The sequence below is a fragment of the Salvelinus fontinalis genome, chromosome 30 (genome assembly GCF_029448725.1).
Source record: "Salvelinus fontinalis isolate EN_2023a chromosome 30, ASM2944872v1, whole genome shotgun sequence".
Taxonomy (NCBI): Eukaryota; Metazoa; Chordata; class Actinopteri; order Salmoniformes; family Salmonidae; genus Salvelinus; species Salvelinus fontinalis.
Genome location: NC_074694.1, coordinates 6,147,340 through 6,159,362, shown reverse-complemented (window position 1 = coordinate 6,159,362; position 12,023 = coordinate 6,147,340). Strand labels below are relative to the sequence as shown.

Sequence of the window (12,023 nt, the reverse complement as noted above, 5' to 3'; positions counted from 1 at the left end):
CCCTCCTGTCCGAGTGTGCCCGCCCCTCCTGTCCGAGTGTGCCCGCCCCTCCTTCCCGTCAGAGTGCGCCCGCCCCTCCCGTCAGAGTGCGCCCGCCCCTCCCGTCAGAGTGCGCCCGCCCCTCCCGTCAGAGTGCGCCCGCCCCTCCTGTCAGAGTGTGCCCGCCCCTCCTGTCCGAGTGTGCCCGCCCCTCCTGTCCGAGTGTGCCCGCCCCTCCTTCCCGTCAGAGTGCGCCCGCCCCTCCCGTCAGAGTGCGCCCGCCCCTCCCGTCAGAGTGCGCCCGCCCCTCCCGTCAGAGTGTGCCCGCCCCTCCTGTCAGAGTGTGCCCGCCCCTCCTGTCAGAGTGTGCCCGCCCCTCCTGTCTGAGTGTTTGTTGACCGCTAGACAGGAGGGGCGGGCACAAACATGTTTGTGATTTTATTCCCAGCAACAGGGAGTCAAATGTGATGACACAGGGGGAAACAGTCTTGTTTTTTGTGTCCCAAAAAAGGTGAATGAGTCATATAACAGAAGGGGCTGAATAACAGTAAAAATAGGACTAGGAACCTCAGAGCTCTCAGGGCCCCCCCCGCTAGGCTGTGTGGGCTTTAGGTACAGAAGTTCCCCTGTTGGTAAGTACAAGATAAGTCTAAAAGGCCGACTCAGTGTCATACCAGACGGGGGGGGGAGGAAATGGGACTGCTTGGCACTCAGCATTAAGGATATAGATTGGAGGTAAGAACCTACAATAGACTAGCATCCTGTCCAGAGGGTGTACTGGTACATCAAGCTGCCTCACGCTACAGAAACAGGTGATATACTAATATACTATACTAGAAGATATGAGGTTTCCTTCCCCTCGAACTTCCTCTACCAACGCATTTTGAGGGGGAGGTGAGGATGTGAGAGGTTTAAACCCCAGAAATACTCCTCCTATATGGAGGCAATACTACCCAATAGCCTTCACTCACTCCTATGTCACTGCAGCAGAGACCCATACTGCCCCCATAGCCTTCACTCACTCCTACGTCACTGCAGCAGAGACCCATACTGCCCCCATAGCCATCACTCACTCCAACATCACTGCAGCAGAGACCCATACTGCCCCACAGCCTTCACTCACTCCAACGTCACTGCAGTAGAGACCCATACTGCCCCATAGCCTTCACTCACTCCTACGTCACTGCAGCAGAGACCCATACTGCCCCATAGCCTTCACTCACTCCTACGTCACTGCAGCAGAGACCCATACTGCCCCATAGCCTTCACTCACTCCTACGTCACTGCAGCAGAGACCCATACTGCCCCACAGCCTTCACTCACTCCTACGTCACTGCAGCAGAGACCCATACTTCCCCACAGCCTTCACTCACTCCTACGTCACTGCAGCAGAGACCCATACTGCCCCATAGCCTTCACTCACTCCTACGTCACTGCAGCAGAGACCCATACTGCCCCATAGCCTTCACTCACTCCTACGTCACTGCAGCAGAGACCCATACTTCCCCACAGCCTTCACTCACTCCTACGTCACTGCAGCAGAGACCCATACTGCCCCATAGCCTTCACTCACTCCTACGTCACTGCAGCAGAGACCCATACTGCCCCATAGCCTTCACTCACTCCTACGTCACTGCAGCAGAGACCCATACTGCCCCATAGCCTTCACTCACTCCTACGTCACTGCAGCAGAGACCCATACTGCCCCACAGCCTTCACTCACTCCTACGTCACTGCAGCAGAGACCCATACTTCCCCACAGCCTTCACTCACTCCTACGTCACTGCAGCAGAGACCCATACTGCCCCATAGCCTTCACTCACTCCTACGTCACTGCAGCAGAGACCCATACTGCCCCACAGCCTTCACTCACCTCTACGTCACTGCAGCAGAGACCCATACTGCCCCATAGCCTTCACTCACTCCTACGTCACTGCAGCAGAGACCCATACTTCCCCACAGCCTTCACTCACTCCTACGTCACTGCAGCAGAGACCCATACACACTACATCAACTCATTGTAGTCACACAATAACCGTGCTTGGCGTTAGATCACACCACATGTAAAAATGGGGAAAACTCCAACCTTCACATCCCTAAATGGAAACACAAGCTTTTTCATTTTCAATGCAACACGTTAAGACGGGGGCAATACACTATTAATATGTTGAACGACTTTCTCTTCAGTAGAACCTAATTATTAAAAACACTTCATTAAAACGGCTTATCGGACGCAATTAAAGATATGTGTGCACCACGTCATTGGTCTCTTTCTCTGCTGCGTCTGCATCTTGCTAGCTGTCACTCAAAATGGCGAGGGGGTTGAAGCTCATTGGCTAGAACCGGCCCACGTGGGGGGGGTGTTGGGGGGAAGGCCGCAGCATAGCTTCCAGAAAAACAGTCTGTGTCAAACTAGGGATTTGATGGCTAATTGAAGTAAAACAGTAATTCTACTCATAGATTATGCATCTATGAACTACACACTGACACATCCAGCCCAAAAGGAGGAGGTTTAAAACACAACATGTTTTAGTCGCCATAAGTTCCAGAGCATGTCTTTAAGATGACTGACAGGAGAAAGCCACCACCTGAATGGTAAGATGGACCGGGTCTGCATCTCAGTGGAGATGCCGGCTACCTTGTCAATCTCAGAGCTCTTCCTCTTGCGGGTGATTTTGACGTTGACCACGGCCTCTCCCTGGCGTTTCAGGGCCATCCTGTTGGGCTGCAGCGGGCTGAAGGAGATCTCCAGCTCCGGCTTGGGGAAGCGGCTGGTCCTGCCCCCCTCCGTTATGATCTCTGAGGAGTCTAGCACCGACGGGTAGCCCCCAGACCCCTAAAGACAAGGGTACACAGTATGACAGTGAGGGTGAGTTAACCTACAGGGGCCCCTAGTCAGTCGGGTTAACCTACAGGGGCCCCTAGTCAGTCGGGTTAACCTACAGGAGGCCCTAGTCAGTCGGGTTAACCTACAGGAGGCCCTAGTCAGCCGGGTTAACCTACAGGAGCCCCTAGTCAGTTGGGTCTGTTCTGACCGTTTGAGCAGACACATGCACATTTGTGGCCTGCTGGAGGTCATTTAGCAGGGCTCTGGCAGTGCACCTCCTTGCACAAAGGCGGCGGTAGCGGTCCTGCTGCTGGGTTGTTGCCCTCCTACAGCCTCCTCCACGTCTCCTGATGTACTGGCCTGTCTCCTGGTAGAGCCTCCATGCTCTGGACACTACGCTGACACTACACAGCAAACCTTTTTGCCACAGCTCGCATTGATGTGCCATCCTGGATGAACTGCACTACCTGAGCCACCTGTGTGGGTTGTAGACTCCGTCTCATGCTACCACTAGAGTGAAAGCACCTCCAGCATTCAAAAGTGACCAAAACATCAGCCAGGAAGCATAGGAACTGAGAAGTGGTGTGTGGTCACCACCTGCAGAACCACTCCTTTTTTGGGGGTGTCTTACTAATTGCCTACAATTTCCACCTTTTGTCTATTCCATTTGCACAACAGCATGTGAAATTTATTGTCAATCAGTGCTGCTTCCTAAGTGGACAGTTTGATTTCACAGAAGTGTGATTGACTTGGAGTTACATTGTGTTGTTTAAGTGTTCCCTTTATTTTTTTGAGCAGTGTATATATATATTTTTTTAAATCAATTTTTCTCCATCTGCGTGAAAATAGTTCTTATAAATCAATGCACTCTCCCATGACTACCGTAGCTGTGGAACTAGTGATGGACATGCCGAGGCTTTTTGGTGAGCCGGATCATTTGGCTCCGTTCATTTGGCTCCCAAACAGCTCTTCGTTCATTTGGCTCCCAAACAGCTCTTCGTTCATTTGGCTCCCAAACAGCTCTTCGTTCATTTGGCTCCCAAACAGCTCTTCGTTCATTTGGCTCCCAAACAGCTCTTCGTTCATTTGGCTCCCAAACAGCTCTTCGTTCATTTGGCTCCCAAACAGCTCTTCGTTCAGTCGTGTTTCAAATAAACCCATGAAAAAAAAGGCAAGAAACGCACTTCAAAAAATGAGCGTGGACCAGAAGGAGGCCCATATCTTTAGAGAATGTTCTTACAACTGAAAACTCTTACTCGGAGTGTCTCTTGACGCGTGGAAGGATACCATATTGGATTGATTCAATAGCTCACCTAACCGTTGTTACATTCGTTAACCATCCCCTCTCAAGAGCAGACAGCCAGACATGGTGCTATCTGATGTAATGTCCACGATTAACCTCCGGAAACCCTACCCAAGGCAACTGCAGCTACTCCCAACCAATCACGAGGCAGATATGCCGCAAAAGTTGCGATTCGGAAACCAAAGGTTTGCAGGCTAAACCATCGCAGTGGTTTCAGTGAAGATAGTTGATGCAAACTAGAGATCAGAGATCTCTTCATCTTGATAACTACTATTCTAGGGGGATGTGGGCAACAGGCGGTATAGGCAATAACGTACTTCCTCTATGCCAAACTGACGTTCTGTTACTTACAGACAGACGTGTTAAGGCATTGGAACATTGTGGGAGGAAACCCCGGATGTCTAGAGAGACAATTGATTACCTGACTGGTCCTCTTCTCAGTCTTCACTTCATGTACTAGTTGACTGTTGTCGTCATGGAGAGTTCTCTCACTGACTTTGGGAGGGCACTCCTCTGCTTTAGTCTAAGAGAGAGAGCGAGAGAGAGAGAACGAGAGAGAGAGAGAGCGAGAGACAGAGAGAGAGAAAGAGAGAGAAAGCCATGGACAACATCCATTGTATCAACAAGACCAACTTGCAAAATATAAATGGGAAATTGAATAAAGTTATATTTATGATAATGTGTACTGTACTGTTGAGTTGCTCGCAAGTAAAGCATTTCACTGTACCGTTTACACCCTGTATCCTGTACACGTGACCAATAAACTTGGATTTGTCATAAAGGAGACTGCTCTCTCACCAGAGTGGCGGTCTCTCTGGGCTTTGTGGGAGGCGCGGATGAGACATTGCCGCCGGCTTTGGATACAGCTTTCAGTTGTTCCTTCAGGTTGAGGATCTCAGCGTTTCTCTCAGACAGAAGGCTCTGCAGCTCCTCTACCTCCACCTGGCCACGGTGCCTCTGAGGAAGGACGAAGAACACCAACACAACCACCCATTAGGATATTAATGGACCAATAACTCCCATCTATCCTCATGGTCCAAAGTTGGGTTCATTTTCGTGCTGTTAAGGTACCACAAAACGTAATGGAAAGTGAACTGTGCCCCATTCAGAGTTTGAAACAATTCCATTTCAAAATGATAGATAATAAATTAACCTACAGTAACATTACCTTTGTAGAGAGCATTTTCCACACTTAATGTGCATAAAATAAGTGCCCGCTATTTTTCAAAACAGTGCAAACTTCAAATCACTTCTTCTGTATGCAAAGTTAAAAATGGGAAATGACCAACAAGCCTGCAGCAAACCTTAAATAGTGCTAATATGTACAATCCCAAATGAGAACATTCTCCGACAGCCCCAACCAACCTAACAGTCCCATCGTGTGTGTGTGTGTTTGCACTGACCTCTGCTGGCTGAGAGGTGGCGTTGCAGCGGAGACTGGCTATCTGTTCATCCTTGTCTGCGATGCTGGAGACGAGTTTGGTTAGCTGAACCTCCAGAGCTGTCACCAGGGAGTCCCTCTCCTTCCTCCACTTCACTAAGTCCTGCTCCTTCTCACTGAGCTGGGCCACGAGATCTTCCTACAGGGGTCACAGACAGAGGGGTTTTTCTTAGTAGGCGACGTCTGTCTTGCGGCTGTACTCAAGGGCAGGGGGTTTTCAAACCTCTCCTCGGGGACCCCTAGACGTTTCACCATTTTGTTGTAGCCCACTTGATTCACCAGTTTAAGTGCTTGATGATTAGTTGACAAGTTGAATCAGGTGTGAATGTGATGGTTGTGGAATAGTTAAAATAAACGGAAGGGCTGGGAGGGCGGGGGGGGGGGGGGGGGGGGGGGGAGTAGTCCCCGGAGGAGAGGATCTAAATGGGCCATTTCTACAGGAAGTTCTATTACCACTTGGGTTTGCTGTTTGGCGTGTCGCTCACGGCCGTCTGCGAACTTCCTCATCTCCTGGTTCCTCTTGTCCTCGGCCTCCTTGGCCTGCCGGATCAGAACCATCTTCTCCTCAAGCCACTTCCTCCTGTCAGCCTGGTGCTTCTCAGTACACAGCTAGAAACACACACACACGAGATGAGCAATGTAGACAAAAAAATACGCAATAATGATAAATAGATTTCTAACAGGAATGTGCCCCCTCAAATACTTTTCATACGACCCTTAAAAACTCGTACTTCTAGTTTGAACATTGTAGCTAGCAATTGTCCCGTTACCAACCACGCATACCAGTAGACTGATTTCACGTCAAACGTCACATTTAGAAGGCTATAGACTATTTATCGTAATTATCGATATAATTAACATGTCCTCGATAAGAGGTCTGTTCAGACATCAAGGTCTATTTGTGGTTTTATCATCCCAGATCTCTAAACACGTACAAACACGGATTAATCCAATCTAAAAAAAAGACGGGACAAAATATGTATTATCAACTAAATATTTAGACGTCCACCTTCAAGGTCACTTGAGCCTGAATGGCTTCCTGTTTGGCCAATTTGGCTTCGTCCGATTGGCCGTCTCTCAGGGCCGCGGTGTCTTTTCTATTGTCCTGGTATCTTAACAGTCCTTTCACTTTCTCCACCTCTGAAAATAACAAACAAAACAACAAAAAACTTGAGTACTGTCACCAAATATAAAGAGCTGTAATCTGAATGGAATACCACATCTCACAGTCTTGTTTAGGGGTTTCACAGCCAACCTGTAATCTATTGTTATTCTTAGATTATATATTTTTTTCTATATTTGACAAAATAAACTAGAGGCTATGAGTAATTTGGTCAAAAGAATGGCACTGATTGGCCAGTAGGTGGTGCTGTTATAAGGGGGGTCTCACTTAAACGCTTATACTTTGACCTAGAGACTTGAAACGTTTTAGGTCGACGTCTATCCTCATGCTGAACAAACGTGTCTCAAGGGCCCATAAGGTTCACCAGGATATGTTTTCCTCCATCTTGGTATGTTGGCTCATTGTATATCTCTTAACTTAGTTTGAGAAAAGCTAAGGGATTGGTTAAGAGATGGGGGAGTTACTGATAAAAAAAAATAATAATCAGGAAATCTGATTTTACGTGTCCATTTAAATCCTTTGTACCACTCAACAATGGCCTATGAAACTGTTCTGGGTCATCAAAGACATTAACACGATGAATCATGTGAAGTTTACCATTGATATCTTAAGAAACTATTAACAATTATTAACTAACTATATACAAACTATTATCAATTCACTTATTTGACTACGTAACTCTGATGCTAAGAAATGTATTGAAAAAATCTTCTCATGGATGAAAAAAAGAAGAGTTAAATTCACTCCTAACAATACTCCCTAAAGAGTTTGAGAAAATAACTGATGCATTTAAAGATTGCCACACAATACAAGTAGATGCATATTAGCTAATATGCTAGAAAATACTTCAAATCTTCAGACACCAAATGTGGAATGTAGGCCCATGGTACAGAGAAATGCTATGGGATTGGTCAAAAGATGGCTGAGTTTTTGATAAATAAAAATCAGATTTTAAGTGTCCACATTAAACCACTATAAATCCACTCCACGGGTGCCCTATCAATTTGAAAACGTGTCATTGTCATCACGGACATCGCTCGAAATGAACTACACTGAATTTAGTATTGATATCTAAAAAAAAACAAGGAAACGACTAACAACGTATTCTTTGCATAATGTAACGTTAGTTCTCAAAACCAGCTACAATCAGCTCCTCCTCAGTCCAGATTTTGCATTTACTCATTACATTTGTTATCAATATGATCATGCTTTCCCCGATTACACATAAAGACTGATCTTGTGTCCTTTCTGTCATCCTGTGAACCCCGTTCATTGCTGCTTGTGTTTGCAGCTATATTTAAAAATTATTTTGTTATTATTCATTTTTAATATATATATATATATATATATATATATATATATATATATATATATATTATTATTTTTTGTTAAGTGTATTAGCACGTGTTTAAATACACTTGAAATAGTGATTTGATAATCCCACCGTCTGTGAGGGCGTCAATCTCTTCCAGTTTAGCATCCAGCACCTGCTCCTGTTGGGTCTGGGTGTCCTCCTGCTCAATCAGAGCCAGACGCATGTCCTCAATCAAACGCTCCTTAGCCTGAAGGTCTGAAGAAGCACAATGAACCCCATGAATACAGAACAGAGACACACAGAGAAGAGCATATGAGAATAGACTACCAACAGCATATGGGAATAGACTACAAACAGCATATGGGAATAGACTACCGTATGTACTGTCAAACACCACAGCTGTGTCACAATACCTGAAGTACCGCATGTAGTCAACACTATGACCGTGTTCCAATACTTGTACTCTAAATAGTAGCCATTTTGTGGAAATTGAACGTTTTCTAGTAGGTGCAATTTTGAAACTTAAACCTTCTTATGGCTGCAGGGGCAGTATTGAGTAGCTTGGATGAAAGGTGCCCAGAGTAAACTGCCTGCTCCTCAGTCCCAGTTGCTAATATATGCATATTATTATTAGTATTGGATAGAAAACACTCTGAAGTTTCTAAAACTGTTTGAATGATGTCTGTGAGTATAACAGAACTCATATGGCAGGCAAAAACCTGAGAAGAAATCCTAACAGGAAGTGGGAAATCTGAGGTTGGTCGATTCTCAACCCAGCCCCTATTGAATACACAGTGGGATATGGATCAGTTTACACTTCCTACGGCTTCCACTAGATGTCAACAGTCTGTAAAACCTTGTCTGATGCATCTACTGTGAAGTGGGGCCGAAGGAGACAGGAATGAGTCAGGTCTACCATGCTCTGACCATGCTCTGACCATGCTCTGACCATGCTCTGACCATGCTCTGACCATGCTCTGACCATGCTCTGACCATGCTCTGACCATGCTCTGACCATGCTCTGACCATGCTCTGACCATGCTCTGACCATGTGCGTTCACATGAGAGGGAGCTCTGTTCCATCACATCTGAAGTCAATGGAATTCTCCGGTTGGAACGTTATTGAAGATTTATGTTAAAAACATCCTAAAGATTGATTCAATAAATCGTTTGACATGTTTCTACTGACTGTTACGGAACTTTTTGACATGGTCTGCTTTTAGTGAACGCGCTTCCTGACTTTGGATTTGTTTACCAAACACGCTAACAAAAATAGCTATTTGGACATAAATTATGGACATCACCGAATATTTCTTGTGGAAGTCCTGCGAGTGCATTCCGACGAAGATCAGCAAAGTGAAGATTTATAATACTATTAATGAGTTTTGTTGACTGCACAATTTCGCGGGTAACTGTATGGCTTCCTTTTGTGGCTGAACGCTGTTCTCAGAATATTGAATATTGTGCTTTTGCCGTAAAGCTTTTTGAAATCTGACACAGCGGTTGCATTAAGAACAAGTGTATCTTTAATTCTATGCAAAACATGCATCTTTCATCAAAGTTTATGATGAGGATTTCTGTTATTTGACGTGGTTCTCTAATTTCCCAGGATATTTTGGAGGCATTTCTGAACATGGCGCCAATGTAAACTGAGGTTTTTGGATATAAATATGAACTTTATTGAACAAAACATATATGTATTGTGTAACATGAAGTCTTATGAGTGTCATCTGATGAAGATCAAAGGTTAGTGATTAATTTTATCTCGATTTCTGCTTTTTGTGACTCCTGTCTTTGGCTGGAAAAATGGCTGTGTTTTTCTGTGATTTTGCGGTGACCTAACATAATCGTTTGTAGTGCTTTCGCTGAAAAGCCTATTTGAAATCGGACACTTTGGTGGGATTAACAACAAGATTACCTTTAAAATGATATAAGACACATGAATGTCTGAGGAATTTTAATTATGAGATTTCTGTTGTTTGAATTTGGCGCCCTGCACTTTCACTGGCTGTTGTCATATCATCCCGTTAACGGGATTGCAGCCATAAGAAGAAGTTAAAGTAATGCTTTAAAAATGCCAGGATGTCAAACTCATTTTGTCTTTCATCTATAGTAATATAATTCTCTGCATACTATTGGAGGGCACCTTTTCAGACCCACGTGTGTCTAATAAATCAGACGAGGGGAACGGCTGTCCCAAAACAACGACAGGAAAACACACAATTGCGCATTAGATCAGTGTTTCCTCCTCAATAGTAGACATTGTCGTCGTAGCCCCAGATAAACACACCTGATTTAACTTGTCAACTCATCATCAAGCCCTCAATGAGTTGAATCGGGTGAGTTTGTCTGGGGGATACAATAAAATGTGTGGTGTATGGGAGTACTGGAGGACTGGAGTTGGGAAACACTGCATTAGACGATGCATTCTCAGCATGCGTGAGTCTCATATGTTGATATTTGCTGCTAAAAACAGCAACCATTTTTAAGAACAGTGTCTTCTAAAAGAGTCTATAGGATGATTAGTACACACTTTTACTAAGTAGTCTGGGAAGACAGATTTCAAAACACAGACTATGTATGGAAGACAGACACACACACAGTAGAACAGTACGGAGCCATGTACCTTTGCAGGTGTTCTGATAGAGCTTTAGGTTCTCCTCAGACTTCGAGTCACCGGAATGTTCCTGGATAGAGGAAGAGCCGGTCAACAACAAGGGCATATATATATATATATTTCTCTTTGTTAGAATGAAAATAACCCAGAGAGTACACAACATACAGTTCTCAGTTGGTGTATGGTCCGGTCTTTGTTGGCCAAGTCTGCCTGCTGCCGTTTCATCACTTTCTCCAAGTCCTGCAGTTTTTGTTTGAGAGATTTCTCCAAGATGATCTTGGGTAAGGATCACAAAAAGGGCACACATGTTATCAAGTCTTTAATACATTATTAAGTGTTTAAATGTGTTATTCATATTGTATTACTAGTTTTTAATATGTTATTAGTGATTGTGATTAGTGATAGTGATTGTGATTGTGATTGTGAGGTCAGGGCAGACATTGATAAGGGGAGAGAGCCATGCATTAGTGATGGAGGGGGGGGGGGGGGGTTGAGGTCAGGGCAGACATTGATAAGGGGAAAGAGCCATGGATTAGTGATGGAGGGGGGGTTGAGGTCAGGGCAGACATTGATGAGGGGAGAGAGCCATGGATTAGTGATGGAGGGGGGGGTTGAGGTCAGGCATTGATAAGGGGAGAGAGCCATGGATTAGTGATGGAGGGGGGGGTTGAGGTCAGGGCAGACATTGATAAAGGGGGGGCGAGGGATTAGAAATGGAAGGAGGGGTTGAGGTCAGGGCAGGCATTGATAAGGGGAGAGAACCATGGATTAGTGATGGAGGGGGGGGGGTTGAGGTCAGGTCACCTTAAGGGAGAAGCAAAAGTTTATGGCCCGTATCACTAGTGTCCTACCTAGTGATAAAGAACGATGTTTGTTCAGATGTGTAGGAGGAGACTCAGCCTATGAGGAACGGTTAAATATCAGTCCTTGTGTGATAATGTGTTTGTCTAATGCAGCTGTATTGATCCTCTGGGCAGAATTAAACTTGGTTACGCTTTCATAAAATGTCCATTGAGTGTTTTACTCAGAATTAGAACCTAACAACTTTTTAAAAAGTGCTGTTATTGTGAAGTGAAAACGTCTAGGAGCAACAACGGCTCAGCCAAGAAGTGGTAGGCCACACAAGCTCACAGAAACGGAACCACCGAGTGCTGAAGCGCGTAGCAGGTAAAATAAATGTCCGTCCTCGGTTGCAACCCTCACTACCGAGTTCCAAACTACCTCTAGAAGCAACGTCAGCACAATAACTGTTTGTCGGACGCTTCACGAAAGGGGTTTCCATGGCCGAGCAGCCGCACACAAGCCTAAAATCACCATGCGCAATGCCAAGTGTTGGCTGGAGTGGTGTAAAGCTCGTCGCCATTGGACTCTGGAGCAGTGGAAATTAGTTTTCTGGTTTGGCGGACGCCAGGAGAACG

General features: G+C 45.5%; 1 protein-coding gene across 5 annotated transcripts in view; it reads right to left on the bottom strand.

The window, feature by feature from the left end:
• The window catches only part of LOC129828565 (kinesin-like protein KIF20B), a 48,919-nt gene that overhangs the window by 20,799 nt on the left and 16,097 nt on the right, over positions 1 to 12,023 (bottom strand). For 3 of the 5 annotated variants that reach the window (XM_055889604.1, XM_055889606.1, XM_055889605.1), the window contains exons 20-28: positions 10,771 to 10,881; positions 10,615 to 10,675; positions 8,118 to 8,243; positions 6,560 to 6,690; positions 6,004 to 6,159; positions 5,513 to 5,689; positions 4,908 to 5,066; positions 4,531 to 4,632; positions 2,618 to 2,815 (exon numbers count right to left, since the gene is read on the bottom strand). In XM_055889604.1, coding sequence (XP_055745579.1) covers positions 2,618 to 2,815; positions 4,531 to 4,632; positions 4,908 to 5,066; positions 5,513 to 5,689; positions 6,004 to 6,159; positions 6,560 to 6,690; positions 8,118 to 8,243; positions 10,615 to 10,675; positions 10,771 to 10,881 — 1,221 coding nt within the window. The remainder of the gene's footprint in view (positions 1 to 2,617; positions 2,816 to 4,530; positions 4,633 to 4,907; positions 5,067 to 5,512; positions 5,690 to 6,003; positions 6,160 to 6,559; positions 6,691 to 8,117; positions 8,244 to 10,614; positions 10,676 to 10,770; positions 10,882 to 12,023) is intronic. The other 2 variants (XM_055889607.1, XM_055889608.1) reach the window with 1 other exon arrangement.